The sequence below is a fragment of the Stegostoma tigrinum genome, chromosome 11 (genome assembly GCF_030684315.1).
Source record: "Stegostoma tigrinum isolate sSteTig4 chromosome 11, sSteTig4.hap1, whole genome shotgun sequence".
Lineage (NCBI taxonomy): Eukaryota > Metazoa > Chordata > Chondrichthyes > Orectolobiformes > Stegostomatidae > Stegostoma > Stegostoma tigrinum.
In genome coordinates, this window is record NC_081364.1 from 62,307,096 (window position 1) to 62,332,269 (window position 25,174).

The window sequence follows — 25,174 nt, forward strand, 5'->3', positions numbered from 1 at the left end:
TTCTGTGGCCGCTTGTACCATACAAGCACCACTGTCTACATGAGAAAGAAACTCCAGGCTCATGCCCCAAAAAGATCCATAAGGTCACCCTCAGCCTCTGATGCTCCAGAAAAAGAAAGTCCCAGTCTACTTGCCCTTTCACTATACCCCAAACCCTCCAGCAACCCTCCCAGCGACATCCTTATAAATCTTTTTGGCACCCTCTCAAGTTTAACAACATCTCTCTTACAGAAGGGCGACCAGAATTGTGTACACTGTTTCAAAAGTGGTCTCACCAACGTCCTATACAGCCAACATAACATCCCAACTCCTAAGCTCATTGTTATGACAAATGAAGGCAAGCATGCTAAATGCCACCTTCACCCTTTCTAACTGTGACTCCACTTGCAAGGAACTATGCACCTGCATCTCTAGGTTTCTTTGTTTGGCAATATTCCCTAGGACCTTACCATTAACTGCAAATCCTGCCCTGGCTTGCCTTACCGAAATGCAACACCTCACATTTATCTAAGTTGAACTCCATCTGACACTCCTTAGCTAGTCTAAACAAGGTCCTGTTGTATTCTGAGATAATCTTCACTGTCTGCCACACTACCTGTTTTGGTATCATCTACAAATTTTCTAACTGTACCTCCTTTATTCACATCCAGATAATTTCTATAAATGACACAAAGCAGTGGACCCAGTACTGATCCTTGTGGCACACCACTGGTCACAGGCCTTCAGTCTGAAAAATAGCCCTCCACCACCCTCTGTCTCTCCTAGCTTCAAGCCAACCTGGTATCCCATTGGCCAGCTGTCCCTGGACTCCATGTCTACCATATAGAACCAATCACATGCTTTGCTGAAATCCATATAGACAACGTCTACTGTTCAGCCTTCATCAATCATCTTTGTCACCTCTTCAGAAAAACTCAATAAAGATAATATGATGCGATTTCCTATGCGCAAAACCATGCTGACTATCCCTAATCAGTTCTTGCCTTTCCAAATACACCAGGAAGGTTAACAGAAATTTGCCCCTTATTTCAAGGAGGTTGATGTATAAGAGTAGTGAAGACTTAGTGCAAGTGTTCAAGGAGACCACATCTAAAATATTGAGAATTGCTTTGATCCCCTCATTTAAACAAATATGTTGTTTCATTGGACGCAGTTTAGAGAAGGTTCCCTAGGATGATTCCTGGTATTGAGATATTGTCTTATAAGCAAACACTAAATAGTTTGGGACTCTAGTCATTTGAGTTTACAAGAATGAAGGGTGATCTCATGAAGAATTTTTAACAAACTTAACAGGTAAATGCTGAGACGATGTTTCACTTTATGGGAGCATCTAGGTAGAGGGCATAGTCCCAGAATAAATTGTTGAGTGTCTTTGGAACTTCTCATAGCTCGTTCCTTTTATATATTTTAGGCTGTGATAGATGCATGATCAGTGGGGGATTCCAGGATTGTGGAAAAGGGAGAGAAAGATGCATGTGAGGAGTGTTGGATCAGCCACGATCCCTTTGAATGGAGGAGGTGGAGTGGGACGCCAAATAGCCTATTGCTTTCTTTTGTTTTTAAGGGGGATAGTTTGGATGCCAGCTGTTTGTCTAAGTCTTGGCACTTGGTCCTGTTTGGGGGAGAGGTGGAACAGCTAAGACCATAAGACTATAAAATATAGGAGCAGAAAGCAGGCCATTCGGCCCATTGAGCCTGCTTCATCGTTCAATCATGGCTGATAAGTTCCTCAACTCCATTCTCCTGCTGTCTCCCCATAACCCTTGATCCCCTTGATAATCAAGAACCTATCTATCTTGGTCTTAAATGTACTCAATGACCTAGCCTCCACAGACTTCTACGCAGTGAATTCCTTGGATTCACCACTCTCTGGCTGAGGAAGTTTCTCCTTATCTCCATTCTAAAAGGTCTTCCCTTTACTCTAAGGCTGTGCCCTCTGATCCTAATCTCCCCTAGCAATGGAAGCATCTTCCCGACGTTCTCTCTGTCCAGGCCATTCAGTATTCTGTAAGTTTTGGTTAGATCCCCCTTCATCCTTCTGCACTCCAATGAGTATAGTCCCATGGCCCTCAAATGTTCCCCATATGTTAAGCTTTCCATTCCTGAGACCATTCTCGTGAACCTCCTCTGAACTGCTCCAAGGCCAGTACATCCTTCCTGAGATATGGGGCCCAAGACTGCACGCAGTACTCCAAATGTGGCCTGACCAGAGTCTTTTAAAGCCTCAGGAGTAAATCTCTGCTTCTATATTCAAGTCCTCTCAAAAAAATAAGTGCCAACATTGCATTTGCCTTCCTGACTACTCAACCTGCAAGTTTACCTTGAGGGAATCCTAGACTAGAACTCCCAAGCCTCTTTGTACTTCAGACTTCTGAATTTTCTCCCTATTTAGAAAGTCCATGCTTTTATCCTTCTTATCAAAGTGCATGACCTCACACTTTCCCATGTTGTACTCCATCTGCCACTTTGCCTACTCTTCTAACCTGTCCAAATCTTTCTGCAGCCTACCCACCTCCTCAATATTGCATGTCTCTCCACCTATCTTTGAATTGTCTGCAAACTTAGCCAGAATGCCCTCAGTTCCTTCATCTAGATCATTAATGTGTTAAGTGAAGAGTTGTGATCCCAGCACTGACCCTTCTGGAACACCACTTGTCACCGGCTCTCATCCTGAGAAAGACCCTTTTATCCCCACTCTCTGCTTTCTGCCAGAGAGTCAGTCTTCTCTCCACCGTGCCTGTAACACCATGGGCCCTTTCCTTACTCAGCAGCCTCCTGTGCAGCACCTTGTCAAAGATCTTCTTGAAGCCCAGGTAGATAACATCCATTGGCTCTCCTTGGTCTGCCCTGCTCGTTACCTCCTCAAAGAATTCTAGCACATTTGTAAGGTATGACCTCCCCTTGATGAAACTATGCTGACTTTGCCCTACTTTACCATAGACTTGCAAATATTCAGAAATTTCATCCTTACAATGGACTCAAATCTTACCTGTGACCAAGGTTAGGCTAATCTGCCTGTAATTTTCCATCTTTTGCCTTACTCCCTTTTTTAAATTGGGTGTTACGTTAGCGATTTCCCAGTCCTCTGGGACCCTCCCTGACTCTAGTGATTCCTGAAAGATCACCACTAACACTTTCACTATCTCTTCAGCTATCTCCTTTAGAACTCTGGGCTGTAGTCCATCTGGTCTGGATGATTTATCCACCTTCAGGCCACTCAGTTTTACTTGCACCTAATCTTGGTGATGGCCCATACTCCGCTCTGTCCCCTGACCGTCTTGAATTTTTGGGAGATTACTCGTGTCTTCCACCGTGAAGACAGACGTTAAGTAATTATTCAGTTCCTCAGCCATTTCCTTGTTCCCCAATACTCTCTCTCCACAGTCGTTTTCCAGTCGTTCAATCTCCACTTTTGCCTCTCTCTTGCCCTTTATATATTTAAAGAAACTCTTACAGTTTTCATTTGTATTACTGGCTAGCTTACCCTCATACTTAATCTTCTCCCTCCTTATTTCTTTTTTGGTTGCCCTCCTTGGTCTTGGTAAGCTTCCCAGTCCTCTTGTTTCTCACTGCCCTTAGCCATACTATATGTTTTCTGTTTTGCTTTTGTGCTATCCCTGAATTCCTTAGTCAGCTGTGGGTTGCCTCATCAATGCTGCTTTTTCTTAGGGATGAATTTTTGCAGCATCTCCTGAATTACTCCCAGAAACTCCTGCCGTTGCTGTTCCACCGTCTTTCCTGCTAGGCTCCTCTTCTAGTCAGTTCTGCCCAGCTCCTCCCCTAATACCTCTGTAGTCACCTTTATTCAGCTGTAATACCATTGCCTCTGATTCTATCTTCTCCCTCTCGAATTGCAGAGTAAATTCTATCTTCATATGATCGCTGCCTCCTCAGAGTTCCTTTACCTTAAGCTCCCTTATCAAACCTGCCTCATTGCACAGCACTGAATCCAGCTTTGCCTGTTCCCTTGTGGGTTCTGCTACGAGCTGCTCCAAAAAGCCATCTCGTAGACATTCCACAAACTCCTTTTCTTGCAATCCACTACCAACATGATTTTCCCAGTCCACCTGCGTATTGAAGTCCCCCATGATCACTGCGACTTTGCCATTCTTACACACTTCATCTCTCTCCTGGCGTATCTTGCGCCCCAGCTCCTGACTACTGTTTGGAGGCCTGTACACAACTCCAACTATGGTTCTTTTTTAACCTTTGCGGTTCCTCAATTCTACCCACACAGATTCTACACCATCTGACCCTACTTTGTTTCTTCCTATTGATTTAATTGCATTGCTCACTAGTAAGGCAACCCCACCCCCTTTGCCCACCTGCCTATCTTTTCAATAGAAAGTATTAACGTTGGATATTCAGTTCCATATCCTGATCCCCTTGCAGCCATGTCTTCGTGAGGCCTACCACGTCATACCTGCCAGTTTCAGTCTGCAAAACAAGCTCCTTATTTCTTATACTGCATGCATTCAGATATAATGCCTTCAGTCCTGTATTAATTGGAAGATTAAGTTCAGTAATGTGCATTTGCATGCAAAAGCATTTTTAAAGCTTTCCCAGAAGAATAACTTAAACTTTAAATGATTTTGAAGCTCTTCGGTGCAATATGTTCTTCTTATTCCTTTTAAGTACTGTGTCATTCAATTCTTGTACTCTTTTGAAGACTAACCTGCCATGATTGGCATCCTTCTTGCTGAGCAGAGCTTGTCTCTTCCACATGTATAAAACACCTTCAGTCACAGCCCTGAATTTGCTTCCCAGTGTCTTCTATTTGCGTATCACGGTATTCTTAAAGACACCATGACACCTACACATTCAGTCTCCTGTTCTGATGTCAGGAAGGTTTATTCCTAGAATGACTGCACAAACAAGGTGACAAGTGTTTTAAAGCAAGCTGAGTTTAAAGCATGTACTTGCAGAGTATTGGCTTGCATACAATTGTAGTTCGTCTCTAACTCCTACCCGCACTACAGCCAAAGTTCTCTCTAATTTCTTTCTGTTGTGTTTGACTTATTAAGAGAAGTGAACAGACCCTTTATTTTTTGCAGCTGTGCATGTGTGGTAACTTAGAGGGCTGACTTGTTCCCTGATTGCGTGGAAATTAATAGGTGGCTGCACAGCTCCATACTTTTTGGTAATGGTCATTCTCAGGTATCAGTTTGGGTCTTTTCTATATTCCCATGACTTCGTTTGCCTCACCCCTGGTAGCAATGCCTACAGCCACTTTCATTTGCTAGTGCTTTCAACATAGAAAAATATTCTAACGTGTTTCACAGAGATGGTAGCATCAAAACGTGCTCTGGCCCAGATGAGATGTTGAGTGAGGAAACATTTTGTCAAAGGGGCAGGTTTTAAAGAGCCTGAAGATGAGATTGAGGGAGCTGGGAAGATTGAATAAGGAGTTCAGGAGGTTGAGGGATAAGTTTGGCTAAAATTATTTTTAGATAGATACTTGCTATACTTTGAACGTTGGAAGCAGGAGATAGGGCTTGGGTAGTCTGAATGTTATTTAATGAATGTTAGAATGGAGTGGGAGGAGAGATACCATAAGATCAGTGCCAAATGTGAGTAGGGCACATTCTACAAGATGCACAGGTGGGACAGTGCATGGCAACAGGTTTTTTTTAATCCAGCAGATTGGGCTTGGAGTGGATAAATACAAGTACTGATTACATTTCTGTCAATGCAATTTATATTCTGAAGGCTCAGACTTGGACTCAGGCCTGCTGAGTTTGGTAATGAGTGCAGACTGAGTTTGGACTTGTTCCAGAGAATTTGTTTTCGCTTCCAGTTTTTTTTTCCCCTGTCCTGTGCTGAAGGTGTTAACTCTAGCATCCAATATACTCACCCAGCTGCTCATTCTTTGCAAGTTTCTGTAGAGAGGATTTAAGTTTGATATAGGCACAGCTTGATCTACATCAGTTGTCTTATGGATAATAAATAGGAGCTCCTAACCCAGTGAGTGGTGAGTTCATTTAGTTCGAGATTCTCTAACTCATCACCTTGGATCTAACACGGGGACACAGAGCCATTTTGATACTGTATTCAACCATCGAATGACCAAGTGAGCTTTTGATCCCTTGAATGTTTATATTAAACAAATATACTTTGTCATGTCTTTCAAATGTCTGCTGACTTGATATTTATATGCCTTGTTAAGTGATTTTCACTGCTTTCAGGATATCCCAAGAGTTAAAAGTTTGACTCTGAGCTGAAGGGACCATGGTGACTAAATTGTACGGTCCCACAAAGTTCTGTAATATTGATCAAAAGATTTGTTTTCGCAATACAGGTTCAGCATTAAGTATTAGAAGGGACACTGGGAAAAGCTCTCCTTCTGAGTAATGTCATGAGCTAATTTACTAGAGCATGCTGGGGAGGTTTTTGCTTTAAAGCTCATCTCCAGTCGAAATGTAAGTTCTATTTGGAGATTAAAGGAAAATAATTTGAATGTGAAATAGTGCGCTGTGCATGTCGTACGTATGGATTTCCTTTGCTAGAGCCCTCATGTATGAATTATTATGTAAGGTTCTTTGTTCAGTTGCGCTGTTGGTGCTTGCTTGAATTGACTGCAGCCTTTGAGTTCATGTGCTGGGGTTGCACTGCGCTGAAATCTGTTGTTAGGTTTCAGCTAACACTTTGATGGAAGTTCAGCCAGTGGTTCTCTATAATAATCAATCCAATTACCTGCGCTGAGGAAGAATCAAAGTAGCTGGCATCTACAGGAGTGATGGTCTAGGCTGACAGATTAAGCAGCCTGTTCCTCTAGATAACACCCTGCATTTAACAAGTAAGCACTATTTTCGCAGTATCTCCTTGCTGACAACCAGGAAGTTACACTCAGTAGCAGTAATTAAAATGAGCCTGAGCCAGGAGTAGTTTCTGATTAATGTTTACTCTGTGCCTGCAACAGTTTATTTTTTGCTGAGTAATAGTTACGTAAGTCCGTAACAGCTGAAATGTGTTCACTTAAAATCGAATCTGGTGAGTCAAATCCAGTATCTTCAGATTGCTTTTCTAGTAAGGTTTGACAACTCTTGGATGGAGCATTATAACGTTTATGAAGGATTTTCCTTTAGTATAATAGTATTAAATGTTTGGCATGGTTTCTGAGTTTCTGGCCTGATTCCTGTTCTGCAGTTTTTCTGGTGCTGTTCGTCTTTCTTTGTTCGACTGTTTCAGAACTGAAGAAGGACTTAGAACCTCTAAACATTATTTCAACAGTCATGAGACAGCATGTCAGACACACTCATGTTTTATTATTTAAGGTTTGTTATGTCATAAAAAAATTTGAAATTGTATAGTTCCATTCATATCCTCAGGATGCCACAAAGGATTTTAGAACCAATGCAGCACTTTTGTGAATCTGCTTATATCATGAGTTGTTACATCAATATTTAACATAAGGAAACACAGCTCACAACAAGCACAGAAGTGGTAATAATAACCAGATGTTCTGCTTTTGTGATGTTAGTTGAGGAATAAGTGTTGCCTTAGGAGACTGAGAATAAAGCTCCCTAACAAAATAATGCAATGTTAAATTGCTTTAACATATCAGAAAGCCTGCATCTTCTATAGTGGCACACTCCTTCAGTGTGGAATTGAACCCATGTCCTTCTGACTTATTGCAAGTTGTTGCCTTGCATAACATATTATATGCTTCTCAGCAATAGAGAATATAGACTTCTGTGCCAGAACCTAGTCTGAATAAATTAATCATTTTACTGAACGCATCTTCAGTTAGAATATAAATTTAGACTTGGAATTTTTCGTCCTAATGATGGATTTGTGAAGCTCCCATCTCTGAGACATGCCCTTTATCACAGTCACTTCTTACAAAATACTTTCTCCATGATCTGCCTCTTTGCTGTATACTAAAACCATAAAACACTGGAGCAGAAGTAGGCTATTCAATCCATCAATTCTGTTCTGCCGTTCGGAGAGATCATGGCTGATCTGATAAATCTTCAACTCCACTTTATTGCCACAAGCCTTGATTTCCCTTACTGATTAAAAATAATCTCATAAGGCCTTGAGTATGCTTAACAACCTAACCCCAACAGCCTTCTTCAGTAAAGAATTCCACAGGTTATCTACCTGCTGAGAGAAAAAAGACTCTGTCTCTTAAATGCGTGATCTCTTACTTTGAGATTATGCCCTCTGATCCTGGAGCTCCGAAAAGGGGAAGCAACCTCTGCAAATCTAGCCTGTCAGCCCTCTAAGAATCCTTTATTTCAATAAGATCTCCTCTGTACTATTAACTCCAATGAGTACTAGCACAATCTCTTCTCAAGGTAATTCCACCATACCATGGATCAGCCTAGTGAATGTTTTTGGACTGCCTGCAATGCCACTGTATCTTTCCCTAGGTAACGGAATCAAAACAGTTTGCAGTTCCAGGTGTAGTCTGACTATATATTTTTAGCAAGATCTCCCTATTTTTATACTCTATTCCCTTTGAAATAGGGATCAAAAGCCTTCTTCCTTCCCTTACCAGTTTTTCTTTGTGGTTTGTGCAGTAGGACTCCTAAATCCCTCTGTGCTGCAGCTATTTGCAATTTCCCTATTTAAATAGTATTCACTGCTTCTATTCTTCCTGTCAAAGTTTATAACCTCACATTTTTGACATTCATTATAGCAAGGTTTTGCCCAGTCACTTAACCTGTTGAAATCTGTCTGTAGACTGTGTCATCTGTCATCCTCAGTAGTCACCTTCCCATCTACTTTTGGGGCATTCTCAAACTTGGTACATAGTACGTATCTTCTATAATCCACATCATAAGTATATATGATAAATAATTGTGACCCATTTACTGATCCCTGTGCCACTGCATTACTCATAGATTGCCTTCCTGAAAATACTTGTTTGTGCTTATTCTACTCCGAACATGATGGGGTCTATTAAGTGGTTTTATAGTCTTATTGAACTTATCTTGGAAATCCAAATATAACATTTTCTGGTTCTTCTTTATCTATCCTGTTTGTTACTCCCTCAAATAAATATAATTTTGGCAGGCATAATTTCCACTTCATTGCGCCATGTTGATTGTGCTTCATTGCATTATGTACAGCAATTTTTTTGTAAATTAATCAGCACCTATGGGACCAGGAATGTATCACTTGATCAAATTCCAGTTCGTCAAGAAGTCCACATTAACCATGTAAAAACAAGGACTAAGTAAGAAAAACATAATGCATGAGGTATACACATCACTGTTGTACTTTATTACAACATTAATCAAATAGCAATGCAATTTTGCCTTAAATAAAACTTACTCGCAGAGATCTTTCTCATTCGTATCTTAAACTGACTGCTCTGACATCATGGAGGTAATGATAATTCAGTAAACTTCCGGTATTTGAAGTATGTAATTTTTGCTGGATTATCAAGGATGTCTTTCATAAGGTGCTGGCTAAAACAAAGTTTGCTATATTTCTAAATGCTGTGCTATTACATCCTTTATAAAAGACTAATATTTTCCCAATGGTAGATGTTAAGCTAACCGGTCTGCAGTTATCTGTTTTGAATAAGTGTGTTGTGCTGTTAGTTTTCCAATCTTGTGCGACTTTTCAGAACTAAGCATTCTTGGAAAATTACAATTAGTGTGTCCCCCCAGCTCTGTAGCTACTTCCTTAAAATGCTAGGCTGCGACTCGCCTTTTTTACTTTTAATCCAATTAGTTTGCCTAGTATGTTTTCTCTAGTGATGGTAACTGTTTATTTCCTCATCCCCTCAACATTTGTTGGCCCTTAAACTTTCCCAGTCCTCTGATTTTTGTTTATTACGATGTGGCAACGTCTAGCGGCAAACCAAAGGACCGCAAAAACACATTGCTGCAAGAACTCAGCAAATCTGGTAGCATCTGTTGAGAGAAAGCAGAGCCTTTGTTTCAGGTCTGGTGACCCTTCTTCAGAACTAATTGTAGCTATGAAAAAGTTTGTGTATATGCCAAAGAATAGGTGGGGGAGTAGGGGGAAGGAGTAAATGATAAATGGAGCCCAGAGAAAGAGCGAGAACAACAGCTGCTAAAGGAGACAATTTTTAGCTGACAGTTGGTAGCAGTCCATGTGATGATAGGAAGGCATAGTGTATGGAGCTGGGGTAAGGATGTGGAAGAAGGTGGATTGAAGGTATATCACTTGGATAGTGTGGAGGGAGAAAGTGAATGGGCATGGGAAGGTGCCGAGGGGGGTCTGGGAAGGTGTTGACAGTAGAGAAGTGCACTAAAGTGCCCTGGAGGGAATGGACCCTGTGGAAAGCTGGCACGGGAGGGAATGGGAATGTGTCTGGTGTTTGCATTCCGCTGAAGGTGGTGGAAATGGCAGCTTATGATCCTTTGGATGTGGATCCTGGTGGAATGGTAGATGAAGACAAGGAGGACCCTATTGTTGTTGGGAGAGGGAAGGGAGGATATGAGGGCCAAAGTGTGGGAGATTGATTGGACGTTGCTGAGGGCCCTGTCATTCACTGTCGTGGGGAAATCCTGGGTTGAGGAAGAAAGTGGAGTTTTTAGGACCTCCTTGTCAAGATGGGCATGATCAGAATAGATGCAGATGGAGGAACTGGGAGAACATAATAGTTTTTTCAGGAAGCATGTTGTGAGGATATGCAGTCAAGGTAACTGTTGGAGACAGTGGGTTTGTAGTGGATACTGGTAGCCTATCCTAGAAGTAGAAACTGTCTGGGAAGGGAAGAACCAGATGGACCATGTGAAGGTGAGCATGGGGTGGAATTTGAAAGCAAAATTGATTAACGTTTCTAATTCTGGGCTAGAGAAGGAAGGCCAAAGTGCATACAGATTTAAAGATTGATGTGACCTTTCAACTATGTGAAATTCTTGTGATTTTCCTGCCTCTGCATGTAGTATTAAATTTGGAGCTCACTTCCTCAAAAAGTAATTGACGTTTTCAAGCACAGGGTCAAAGGTTGATAAATGAAGCTGAGGTGCAGGTAGGTCATGATCTAATACGATGATAAAACAGGCTTGGGGTTTCAGAATGGCCTTCTCTGGTCCCTTTTGAGCACACTCAATAATTTTGGCAGGCATAATTTCCACTTCATTGTGGGTGTAGGAGTTTTGACAAGATCAGAATCAGCTATTTTGCCTTGCTTTAGTCATAGACCAGATAAGAGACCCCCACCCCACTGGAATACATTAGGGAGATAGCCTAGGCCCCAACTTGTATATAAATAAGGCGTGGTCTTCCAGATTTGATTGGTCCACCACTAAGCTTTATTTAAAACACATCTTATTCTTACAATGCAGTTAAAATGCAATAAAAGGAAGAATTGGCATAACTTCTGTCTGTTGAAATGCTTAAGGTAATGTATTATTTAACCACTAATCATCAACTGTGCCATTAAAAGTAACATTCCATAAATCCACACCCCTCCACCTCCCCTCGGCAAAGGCAATTCAGCAACACAGTTATTAATTCTCATCCGCTGTGTCTCTCCAATTGAGTAGGGAAAAGCACTGAAAGAAACATTCTGACCTTTTTGATTTTATTTTTTCAGAGGAAGCCTCTGCCGAAGACTTCACTCTAGCACAAGCGAACGCGAGCTTTCAACTCCAGCCAGCAAAAGTCGCCAACTAACTGAGAGCAAAAGCAAACTCCTTTCTGGGCCTGAGAAAGCCTGATGCTACCCACTCATTCTTTTGTCTTATCTTAAAAAGTACCTAGGGAGAATTCGAAGCTTTTTACCAACTGCCTCTCTGAAGAAGTTATTTGGGCACCACTGTGACAACACTGTTCTGCAAGAGAAACAGGAGAGAGCATATCTCTTAAAGGCATAATATTGTCATGCCTCCCACTGGTGCTCCTCCCCCCACAACTAAAACAAAATCATTATACGAAGATAGCTTCATTTTCAAAGCCTTTTGTCTCTCACTATGATTATGTGGTGAAGGGGTCTTGTGGTGCAGTGTTAAAGCCTCTGCTTCTAAGCCAGAAGATCTATTGTTCAAGTCCTCCTTGCCATGGAGGTGTGTCACAGCATGCTGTGTTGATTAAAAATAATGGTGAACTCATTGTGGAGCACAGTATAAAGGTCAGTAGGCAACAAAATGGCTGTAAAAACCACATCCACATCAGCAATGATGTTACGAATAGTGTAGAAGCTTGTTGGCCTACTCTGATTTCTTATCATTTTCTGCTTAAGTTTGCACCAATTTCTGTAACGTCAGCCAGTTTTAATACATTATTTTCACTCTCTCTTAACCCAAGTTATCTAGATTCTAAATAAATAAGGCTCTATCCCTGACCCTGCAGCACTGAACTAGTTCCAGCCACCGACTAGATGATGTCCGTTTGGTTCTTTGTTCCCTGTCCGTTAATGAATCCCTTACACGTTGCAAAATTTGTTACACCCAAGTCTCACAGTTTCATATTAGCATTTTGCGTGGCCCCTTCTTAAATGCCTTTTGGAAATCCTCTCCTGCAGTGTCTGTTGGTTCCCTTTTATCTGCCTTACTAGTTACATGAACAAAATTATTTCAAGAGTGCATTCATGCCCAGTACATGACCAGTTTATCACTTGAATAAAGGATCATTTGTACTATTGTTAATGTACTAAGTGTTGAAGTTATGGTTGAGTGATAAAAGGTTCGTAGCAACCTTGAAATTTTTGTTGTGAGCACAAGTTTAACTCCTGTTCCTATTCTTTCAGATGAATCTGTGCCCACCCCTGTCAGCTCTGAGCATTCTTCACAGCCCGATGACAGGGGATGGAAATGCTCCACTTCAACTACCTCATCACAGAATGAAAGGAAGCAGTCTTGCTCGGAAAATGGCAAGAAGCAGAGGTCAACAAAGCCTGGCCACATGAGGAGAAACATCCGGTATGACAAGTTCTTCCTGTTTAAGTTCTGCGATGGAGTAGGCAATAATTTTGCATTGTGTACGCTGGCATTGATGCAGACCACAGACCATATGATCTCAGAACTGTTTGAAGCTAGCTGCGCAATCTGATATGATTGGTTTGTTCTGCTGTAAAGGACATTCTAGTGCCAGGGGAGTTGTTCAGCCTGTGGAAAAGGCCAGTTCAGAAGTTTGATACTGAAATTGAAAACACTGCCTAGATATTAGTATTCAGCTGTTACTTTTCACTGTTTCCTGTGAAATGCACTGGCACAGAACAGTGGGTAAAATTTTCAACAGATACGTGAACTCATTACGCAAAGTAATGCAGGAAGATTCAATCTGAATTTTTACAGTATTACAACGTCTAAATAAAAAATGTCCAAAATTTTTGAGAAGATTTGTAGTTTGGGTTGCGGATGAGGTTGTAGACTTGCTCGCCGAGCTGGTGTGTTTGACTGCAGACATTTTGTCATTCTGCTGGGTTACATCGTCAGTGTGTCTCCAGTGAAGTGTTGGTGTTCTGTCCTGCTTGTTATTTATATGCCTCTGTTTGCTCGGGTGGTTGGCATTACTTACAGTTCAGTTTTTCAGTCATTTGTATATCTAGTCCAGTTCAATGTGTTTGTTGATGAAGATCCAGTTTGAATGCCAGGCCTCTAGGAATTCCCTGGCATGTCTGTTTGGCTCGTGCCATTATGGATATGTTGTCCCAGTTGAATTTGTGTCCTGCATCAGTGTGTATTGAGACCTGTGAGAATTGGTTCAGTTTCTTGGTGTTTGTGTATCCTTATTGTCAGTTGTCTTCCAGTTTGGCCTTTGTAATGATTAGATTCCTACAGTGTGGAAACAGGCCCTTTGGCCCAACAAGTCCACACCGCCCCTTGAAGCATCCCACCTAGACCCATCCCCCTATAACCCACACACCCCTGAACACTATGGACAATTTAACACTGGCCAATCCACCTAACCTGCACATCTTTGGTCTGTGGGAGGAAACCGGAGCACCCGGAGGAAACCCATGCAGACACGGGGAGAATGTGCAAACTCCACACAGACAGTTGCCTGAGGCGGGAATTGAACCCAGGTCCCTGGCGCTGTGAGACTGCAGTACTAACCACTGAGCCACCGTGCCGCCCCTGTTTCTGCCAGTCTTTGCATGGTATTTTGTATATTACGTTAGTTTTATTGGATGGTTGTTGGTTTGTGATATTGATACCTAGGGGTCTGAGTAATCACCAAAAGCCACCCTGCAACAGCTACTGATGAAGTAAAGGATCCCATGCCCACACCCAGTAAAACTAACATAATATACAAAATACCATGCAAGGACTTTGACAAGCATTACATAGGCCAGACCGGAAGAAAACTGAGAATAAGGATACACTAACACTAACTAGCCACCAAGAGACACAACCAATTCTCACTGGTCTCAACACACACAGACGAAGAAGGGCACGAATTCGACTGGGTCAACACATCCACCATAGCACGAGCCAAACAGAGACATGCCAGGGAACATCTGGAGGCCTGGCATTCCAACTGGGACTCCATCAACAAATGCACTGAACTGGACTGAACGTTCAAACCACTGAGAAACAGAACTGGAAGTAATGGCAACCACCCGAGCAAACCAAGGCATATAAATAACAAGTGGGACAGAACACCAACATTTCACCAGAGGTGTGGTGACAAAATATCTGCAATCGAACATACCAGCACGGCAAGCAAGGCTACAACCTCTAAATAATGTCTGTTCACCAGCATTAAGGTCCTTTACCTTGATAAACAACTAAAAATTGCAGCACAATTACAATGAACTGACTTCATTATTGGTGACAGCTGAGCTTGTTTTCTGCCTTCGCTTAATTGTTCAGTTCCTGTCTGAAGTCTCAGTGGTTGTTTTATTCCAATAAATTGATTTTGTGTGAGGAATGAAGCAGCCATTAACTCTAGCTTTTAACATTAGCACTGTTTTTCCTTCCCTTTTCCCCAGACGAGTCACCAATTCATTGTCAGACCTTGCTTCAAAGCTACAACATTCCTGGTCAATATGACTGAGTTACTCAGGAAATTTAACCAACAGTGGAAAGTAAAGTTACCTTTGCTTTGCAATCCATTGAATAAGTGTAACAGTTTAGTTGCTAGTCTTGTGAAGCAAGTTGCCATCTAATGGCTATATCAATATAACATTCTTTATCATTCACTTTGTTTATTGGAAAAAAAAACAGTCAATAACGCTTCGTGAAAATGCTGCACAGCAGAAGTATCACATACAATCAGTGGCAACTTGCGCAGAAACTGAATACAGACAAAATAAAAGCGAAGTTGCAAAAATATTAACAGAATTAATGGAAGGTAGTAGTAATCTTAAGTATGATCCATTCTCAAAAGGCTTATTTTCTGAGTAGGCTCAGTGAATATGATGTAATATTTGACCGGGGTGCTGAACCAGCGCCTTTTACGAATTCACACCCGTTTCAATCGTCTGGATAGCCATGGTTCAGAAACTCTATCTTATTTGCTTAAATTTTCTCACCAGCCCGAGACTACTGGATAGTATTGTGGTGCATTGCTAACATCCCATTTAGTCTCATGTCCTCTTAATACCCTCCTTTACTGCCTTCAAGATCAACTGATTAACTACAGCAGGAACAGTTATGCTTTGTGACATCTGAACGTTTTGAGTCAGTTCTGCTAGCTTACTCCTGGGTGTTGTTTATATTCATGACGTGTAAGATATACCATTTGCATGTTTGGAATAGCGACCCTGACAGAAGCAGGTTACAATTGAGTCATATAGGACTCAAGCCCATGGGTTGATTCCCGCTTCAAATTCTTAATCATAACAGGCAGGTCTTTTTGGTCTGAATCCTTTCAATATGTCATCTCTGTCTCTTTGTTTCTCAGAAAACTACTACGGGAGGACCAACTTGAGGCTGGAACCAAAGCAGCACAGCAGGAGGAATTAGAGCGACTCAAACGCCTCGAGCAGCAGAGGAAGGAATTTGTGTTGCCAGCTTTGCCATTTGATCTCATACAAGGTGAGAGTGCCAGCAGTATACCTGCTGTTTCTCTTGCAGCTTTTACTGATAATTTGCAGGACCTTCTCCAGCATCATTTACATGTAATTGTGTCAATGAGTAGTAATTTGGACTTGCATCACCACGGTACAAATGAGCAACAAACCTTTGAAAATGTGTGTATACATTCTGAATTCTGAGCCCCCTCTTTGTTACCTAGAGAAAGCAATAATTAAGGGTGAGCAGTGCCTAAAGAGGTCTGGCAGAAATGAGATATTTTCAAATGGAACTTCCATTCATGTAACTCTGGACATAGACAAGTCATCTCTCACCTTAATGACGCTGGTATACTGCAGAGGCACAGGACTGAAAGAGGCAAAGGACTGTCAAGACTGGAAGAGTCTCCATTTAATTAGGAGGAGCCCTCAGATTGGTAGATGGAGTCCACCTTGTGCATTGGGGGTAAAATTTAGGTCCCTTATTTTGATTTCTAGCAGGTTACCTCAATAGCCATGGAATGGCCATTTGACATTATTTTTAGGTTTATCCCTTATAGGTTATCATACTTCAGAAAGGTTGTTCTCGAGAATCTGTGGTTGACAAAGAGTACCTTTGTTTTATATCTTAGAACTGAAATACGCAGACAATGTTTGTCATTAGCCCCTACATAAGAGTTGGCTAAAGAGATACCCATTATTTGAAAGTTGCATGAAAGTTATTTGGAGAGGAAAGGAAAATTAACAGATTAAAACAGAAGTAAAGCTGTCAGCCAGCCTGGCACAAATCTGCATTTTAGGAAATTGTGCTTGGTGAAAAGGCCTTCAGCCACAATTTGGCAAGCTAAAATGGAGAATAAGGTAAATTTCACAAGGTTCTGCACCAAGCAAACAACCATGCTTGACTGAAACACGGGTTTGGAAAATCTGTAGTGATGATCTGCACACCCAGTTTTGGATCTTCTGATCTTCTGGGGAGTCATCTAAATACCTGCAATTTGAGAATGCTGCAGATCTGTCACAGTCTCAGACTCGGCTCTCCAGTTCATGTTCCCCAGTGAAGCTCTCTTTCAGGAGCATAGACTAGCTTTCTTGAAGGTAGTGTAAAGGTGTTAGGCATGTTTAGAAACAAAAGTTGATTTGAGATAGCAAACAAAGTAACGCGTAAGTTGAGTGGAAGTAGATGCCTGAGTTCTCCCTATTTAATTATTTTACCTCAAAATCAGTCATGGGTGAATTTCGGCATGGAAGGTCAGTCTGAGTTTGCAGATTGTATGAGACTCCAATCAGAAATACTAAGGAAATGAACACCTACAGTAAAAATAAATTTTGGGACAAATGAACATAAAAGATGATTTATAATTTTACCATCATAACAAATAACACATTATGTACGTTGTACATTCTGTCCTCATCCTTCTACCTTAGGGGAAGGGATGGTCTAGCAGTATTAACCTGGACAGTATTAACCTGGTCTAGCATATTAATGTGGACAGCTTTTTAATGTCATTAAATGTTTCAGTTATCAGAGAACATTTTATATCCAATCCCAGAAGGAGATGTTAAGTCACTTGATCAAAAGATTGGTTAAATTGTTCAGTTTTAAAATGTGTCCTAAATGGAGTGAGATGCAGAGAGATTTAGGAAGCTAATTCTTGAAGTTAAGGAATAGGTAACTGAAAATATGGACCCTAATGGAAGGTCAAAGGCAAGATGTGATGCACAAGAGGTCAGAAGGATTAGACGCTGAATAAGATTACAGGAATAATGCATAGAGAGCCCATGAGGGATTAAAGAGTTACCATTATGATTTCATAAGCTGTCCAGCAATGACTGCCCTGGGCCAAGTGGCCTTAAGCAAGTGACCATTGATCACGATTGTTTCTAAAATCTGTTTTTCTACTGCCCTCAGAATCCAATACTCAAACCTTAAAAAAAGAGCCAGTCTGGAATGAGGGTAAGTGAATATGTTTATCTGAAAATGTTTTTCAACTACTGCTGCATTAAGCAGTCTGTAACTATTTCAGCCCCATTGCATGTAAACCAGTTAAAATGATTGAAAGTGTCAACAGTTCAATAGAAAGATACATTTTTAGGTAAGCTATACAGTAAAGTCCACAAGCCCTGCAAATCTGTTCAGTTTCTTTAGTTCCATGTGCGAAATAGATAATTGGTAACAATTAAGCTGTGGCCCCCCACTGGAAAACTTAATTGTCTGTGAAAGTATTTTTTCCCCATGCCAAGTTTCCCACAAGGGGAAGGCCAGTAGTAGGTACTGAGAAATAGAATAAAAGCCTTTCCTCCATGAGTTTGCTTGAATGCCCACTCAGCAGATACTGATAAAATTCATTATCAGGAACACTTTCCTTCAGAACCAGCTGTGCCATAATTTTAAGGGTGCTGCTTACTTGGGGGTACAACTAGTACAGCATTCAGGTTTGAACCAAAATAACACAACTAATCTTAAATGTTCATCACAGGTATGACAAATAAAATACATTTCTCCATTTGTTGTTCTGACTCAGTGCATCAGCAAAATTTGGTGGTCTTGGAAATATGGTGATGCTTTTATTATGTGGGCTGTACCTCATGTTCCCATTTCTGAGGCTGGTTGCCAAGAAATGGATGTTTCAGTGAAAGAAGAAATGAAGGAACAAGCGTTTATATTCTGGATCTGCAATAAAAATGAAAACAGGAGATAATAGCTGAAAAAAGACACATTTATCAAAGCTTTACATCTTGTACTCATTAGGATAATTTGCAATTGAGTAATACTCAGGTTCTGAACTACCAAACTGAGTTGTACTGGGAAAAAAAAATGTTTTAGGTTTCAAATGGCATTTGCAATACCAAGGCATAAAAGGCTATGCACCAAGTAATGGAAAATGGGATTAGATTACTTAGATGGTTGTTTTTGACTGGCATAGGCACAGTGGGTTAAAGGGCTTTTCTGTATGTTGTAGATCTCTGTCACTCTAAGTGAAGAAATGTTGGTTAAAAAGGGATGGTTATGAGCAAAAGCAGTTGTATCCACCCTTCTAATTTCGCATTTCAGAGGAAACTACGCAGAAAACAGATGAAGTTCCTCCGAGACTCCCAAAACCTGAGGTCATCTGTGTGGATATAAGCAGTGGGAGTGAAGAGGGTGCAGCGGCCGAGGAAAAGATCTTAAAGAATGGTGAGCCTTAGGCATGGATGCCACTGATGAAATCCATGTTATTTATACCCTCTATAGTTACCTCCTGCTGCTCCTCCACTATTTCCTCAGCATTATGTCCACACCCAAAAGAAAACCAGTGTGGACTGAGGTGCCATTTTATAGGAACTGCCAATCTTGTCTGTCTTGTAGATCAGTCATTGGTGAATTTCGGCATGGAAGGTCACATCCGACCAGAAACAATCTTTTTGTTTACCTATTGATACCCTGCTTGATTTTACACACTTTTCGAACCTGTTTATGGATTTTCTGCTTTTTGGAGAACAACTGAATCTTTTCTTATTACCATGGTTAACTGAAGTTCTACATTCGTGGTGCCACTGTAACTATGAGATAAAGAAATGTTTTGACTTTGGGTGTTGTGGGAAGGATATTGTGAAATTAGAAAGGTTTCAGAAAAGATGTTCGAGGATGTTGCCAGGGTAGAAGGATTTGAGCTATAGAGAGAGGCTGAACAGGCTGGGGCTTTTTTCTCTGGAGTGTCGGATGCTGAGAGGTAATCTAATAGATGTTTATAAAATCATGAGGGGCATGGATAGGGTAAATAGGCAAGGTCTTTTGTGGGGCATTCAAAACTCAAGGGCATAGGTTAAAGGTGAGAGGGGAAAGGTATAAAAGGGACCTACCAGGCAACTTTTTCACCCAGAGGGTGGTGCGCGTATGGAATGAGCAGCCAGAGGAAGTGGTGGAGGCTGGTATGGTTATAGCATTTAAGAGGCATCTGGATGGGTACATGAATAGGAGGGATTTAAAGAAAGATGAACCAAATGCTGTAAATGGAGCTAGATTTACTTAGGATATCTGATCAGCATGGATGAGTTGGACTGAAGGGTTGTTTTTGTACTGTATATCTCTGACTTTATGTGTAACCATTCCAGTCACTAAAGGCAAATTTTGTTTTATTACTGTGTCATCATGGTCCTGAAGGCACCAAGTTTAAATACTGTTCTGCCAGCTACCATGGAACCAAGAAGCAATGCCTTCAAAATGCACATGAGAAAAACAGGGAACGAAAATAATGTACTATTTGACTTTTCGCAAATATTCAAATCTATTTGAAATTGCAGTGTAGATATTTGCAAATCTTAAATGTAAATCAGTGTAACCTTAAATACCTAGTTGTCTGGTGCTGCTGTCATTGCAGTTTTGCACATGCTTGTATTATCTAACGTAGTGGTTGCACACACTGCCCAAGGAAAGCCTGCTTCTGACTTCTGATCATTTATAAAATCCAACTTTTCTTGAAGTACGTCCACTGACGTTGAAGTACTTTTCTTGAATTGCGGCCATAAGATTAGAAGCTTCAGCCAGCTGATTGAAGCTCATGGCCTTTAATCTGATCAGGTCTGTTCAAGACCATAATGGATAGCTGGCACTATTTTTAAATATCTTGCTGTTATATTCTTCCCTTTTCCTTTCTGAGTCACCAGTCCTTTCAATGGCACTTTTTGTATTATAGAGCAGTAAGAGCTTCCTTCTACCTAAACCTTCCATGTTAATGACTGACCTTCCAGTGGGCTGGAGTTTCACATCTTGCTGCTTCCTGATTGGTCAAACATAGGCAAAAAGATTAGTCACTTAAGTGACATTTAAAGAGGGCATTGATGAATAAAGGAGATAAAGTTTATTTGTCTTTGCATCATATCACTTGCACAATTCCTTATTACGAATTATGTCTGTATGATTTTTTTAACGTCTGGTTTCGTAAGGGTTCCCACAAGGTCTTGTCCCAGTAGGTACACCTTTGTTGAAATATTTTGCGTGCATATTTACACAAATCTGAAGATTTAAAGTGATCCAAGTTGCTGTTCTGAAGAACAGCTATACTGGACTCAATGTTAACTCTTTTCTTTCCCCACAGATGCTGCCAGACCTGAGTTTCTCCAGCATTTTCTGAGTGTCTACTTGCTGTAATGTTGTCTACCAGATTCAGTGTTTTTTTAGGCCAAAGTGTTGCTAACTGAATTGGAAGACAGTACCCATGGATTAGAAAAATTTGAGGCTGTGATAACTTAAGCATCTATTTGTGAATAAGTAGGGAAACAAAACAAGAACTTGACAAATAATGAATAAATTGCAACAGACAAACTAGTGAGCTTGTTTCCATTTTTAGAAATATTTCTAGGTTGGTCGGTTTTATCTACCTTTGACGTAATTTAAGTTGCATTTGAGTTGAGACTAAAATTATTATTGTTATATTAATTAAAACTATTACTTTAATACATCTCAGTCTTGTAAAACCAGAATCCTAGCCACAAATACGTTAGTTTGCTAGGCTTGTTACAACACAACCTGCAGGGAAGTAAACTTATTTCTGTCCTGGGATTCATTTGGTAACAAGATTCCGAGCGTTCACAATGAATAAAGCCATTGGCTCATTCAGAAAGCAGAGGAGATTTTTGTTGTTCCATAGCACTTTGAATTGATGCTCCAATTTACTTGAAAATCAATGACCGCTTTTCATTCAAAGAAACAAAGACCTATTGAATATGTACTCCTTACTTCTGTTTCAGCACAAACAATCCCCATCTTATGCTAGCATCCTTTCTGTTTTTCATTACAACTTATTTTTCTGTTCTTCAGAGGATGTGATTGAACTGAGCTCAGGGGAAGAAGATTCACTACACATTCTTGACAGTGAATCCAGTAATGAAGAGGAGGAGGTGAATGAAGAGAGTTGTGGTGCACATGTGAATGATGCCTTGAATCAGCCAGATGATCTGGGCCGTGTCCTAGTCAATATAAATCATCCACCAAACGAGCAAGATATTTTCCTAGCGCCCCAACTGGCACGAGCAGTCAAATCACACCAGGTAATTGGAGTTTGCCCTTTTTAATCTGAGGATTTGTGTGCAGCTTTATGCCTGGTGTGCTATTTCTTATTCTCTTTCCAGGTAGTGATGTACCTCTAGGTGGTATGGGGGAATGTTACATGATACACTGTCATTACTCTTGCATGTCAGTAAATTAATCTTCAGAGGCTGACATTTAATGAAATTGGACCTAATCTTTTGAATACGTACTACTTTAGTAGACTTGACCATTTTTATTACCTTCTCTCCGGGCCCTCATTTAACTTGACAAGTGGTTTGGGATACAATGATGCTAAAATAGTCACTCATCTGTATCCAGGATTTGTTTGAGATTTCTCTTTTAATATGCAGAATTATTAACCTCTTCATTCCTACCCTTTATTTAGTACAGGTTGGACTCAAAGCAGGGCAGGAAGTGATGGCTTAGTAGTATTATCACTAGACTATTAATCCAGGTAATGTTCTAGGGGCCCAGGTTTGAATCTCACCATGGCAGAGAATTCAATAGAATTCACCTCAACTGAACTTGAATACAATAAAAAAATCTGGAATTTAGGAGTCCAGTGCTAGCCATGAAATCACTGTCAATTGCTTGGAAATATCCATTTGATTCACCAATGTCCATTAGGGAAGGAAATTGCTGGTCTGGCCTACATGTGACTCCAGACCCCACAGCAATACGTTTGACTTCTAATTGCCCTCTGGGCAATAAATGCCAGCCCAGCTAGTGAAACCCACATCTAGTGAAAGAAAACAAAACAGCTCTCAGCTTCCTTCATAAGGGGGAAAGATTAAATAACACACAGAACAAGTGGAGTGACATTTCATTCCTGGGAACTGGATCTTGAGATCAGCTGAGACTGATCAAAATCTTGCCTGAAACCTTGAAAAAATTGGGTCATTTAATCATGACCAACCACCTTGTGAATTCATGTACACAGTTGAAGGTATCTGAATTTGGAATATTTTGGAATAATACATGTTGGAGAAATGAAAATATGGGATTTTTGATCTGATTTAATTTATTACTGTCACATGCATCAAGGTACAGTGAAAGGTGCTATCTTTCATGCTTTACAGGAAAATCAGGAGAAGGAATTCGGTATGCTGCCAGGGAGTTTCCCGAACTGCAGTGTAGCATTGTTCTGTTGTTGGGTGCTGTTGATTCAGATGCATTGAATCATAGATCAGAATCCCCACGATGTGGAAAAAGGCCATTCGGCCTGTCGGGTCTGCAGCAACTCTCTGAAGACCGTCCCATCCCCCATTGGGTTATTATGTCTAACTCACCTAACCTGCACATCCTTGGACACAATGGGACAATTTGGCATGGCTAGTCCACTTAACCTGCACTTCTTTGGACTATAGGAGGAAACTAGAGCACCCAGAGTTAATCCTATACAAACATGGGGAGAATGTGCAAACACCACACAGTCACCCAAAGCTGGAACTGAACCTGGGTCTTTGGTGCTGTGAGGCAGCAGTGTGAACCACTGAGCCACATATGCCACCCTTTTTCAAAATGTTTTAAACTCCTCCAGTGAAGTTTATTTGTGTAAATTCCACCCTACCTGATGGTTTTCTCTTGATAACAGCTTTGAACAGAAAATTACAAATGAAAATGTGAAGCAAGTACAGCGGAGCACATTTTGTTTGGTGAACAGCTGAAGAGTGAAGTCAAGAGATGCTTACAAGCCTGAACGTACCTTTCCTTTCAACAAAGTGCTTGACATTCTTTCTTCTTCACCTCGTTATTCTGGGAAATCATTGACACATGATCCTGCATTATTTATATTTGTGTTACTGTGCATTTTTAAATTTAGGAAGGATGTGAGGGCTTTTGAGAGTGTGCTGAAGAGATTTCCCAGAACGTTTTCCGGGAATAGGAAGGTGAGGTTTGGGGTACCAGGTTAGATTGGAGGAGCCAGGCTGCTCTCCTTGGACTAAAGGAGATTGACAGGAGGAGATATGATCGAGGTGTACGACTTTGTGAGAGGGTTTGTTAGGTTAGGCAAGGAGCTGCTGTCTTTTGTTATTAGTACAAGGAGTACAGAGGCACAGGTTTAAGATTTTCTGCAGTGGGCATGAGGAGAGACATAAATACTGCTACACAGGTGTGATTGGGATCTCTTTACCCAGGATGGTGATAAGTAGAGGAAGCTGGATGGGCTACAGTGGATGAGACTGAATGGATTGTTCTTGGGTCAGCCAGCGCATTGCCTGCAGTGATGTTATTAACCACTTTACTGCAGGTCACCTTCGCTGAGTTCCGAATCTGTGCTAATGGCGGTTATGGGACAAATTAAATTGGACTGATGTTGAAAGAGGTGAAAGATGCTGCAAAGGACAAGAAAGAAGAAACATCTGCAAAGTGGTGGGGAGAGAAACAGGCTGCAGGACCGAATAGTATGAAACTGTTCCAAACCTGCTTATATAGGAATATTCTGATAACTATGAGCCAAAAAACTGAAATCCACGGAAGTAATGAATTCCTTGCATAAGGATGCACACATTCAGGATTGCTAGATAGGAAATAATGAAGTGAATGCTGTTGTAATGAACATTGTCAGTTTTTAAATTTAAATCTGAGATTGAGATCTGAGGTGCAATATATAGGGTAGTAACATCGTCGTTAAAACCTTCCAGCTTTGTGCATAAGTAACAGAAAAGCATCAACTGTGACCTCATCATTTTTGTTAGGAGTTTTTGGGATAATGCTTCTGGCTGTGTAAAGTATGTGTCAGTTACTTTGGGAAGAATAATTGTTGTTTACGCCTGTTGTACCAATTTAAGTATCATGATGTCTAAGAAATTAATGCTTCCCTTGTATGTTGTAGGTTTAGTTTTAGTGGCGGATTGATGACTGTTGAGGATATTGATGAGCTCTTCTAATTTTGCTTCTAGCGAATCCAAATACCCAACTTGTAAGTACAAATGCATGGGATGCTATTACTTGAGACAGCTCCATGAGTTAGTGAGAATGGAAAGGGAGATCCTGAAAACCAAAAGTAGCCCTTGAGAAAATTTCGAGCCCTCAAACAAAGTAAAATACTTTATGCAAGGCCATATCGTTCCCGTTGTGTGTGTGTCCTCTGTGAGGGGGGCTCAGATGCACCAGCACAGGGCAAGAGCTAGTTGTGGTTTAAATGTGGGAAAAGACATGAGAGTGACGGTATGTTTTGTGCTTTACTGGTAGTTCCCAAACTTAAACTCCGTTTCTTGTGTGCTTCACATTTGCTCTTGTTGTTCACCTCTTTT

General features: G+C 40.9%; 1 protein-coding gene across 2 annotated transcripts in view; it reads left to right on the forward strand.

The window, feature by feature from the left end:
* rad54l2 (RAD54 like 2) overlaps nt 1-25,174 on the forward strand; it is a 117,531-nt gene that overhangs the window by 57,899 nt on the left and 34,458 nt on the right. For both annotated transcript variants that reach the window (XM_048547353.2, XM_048547354.2), the window contains exons 3-7: nt 12,677-12,848; nt 15,778-15,911; nt 17,799-17,843; nt 18,942-19,064; nt 21,687-21,916. In XM_048547353.2, coding sequence (XP_048403310.1) covers nt 12,677-12,848; nt 15,778-15,911; nt 17,799-17,843; nt 18,942-19,064; nt 21,687-21,916 — 704 coding nt within the window. The remainder of the gene's footprint in view (nt 1-12,676; nt 12,849-15,777; nt 15,912-17,798; nt 17,844-18,941; nt 19,065-21,686; nt 21,917-25,174) is intronic.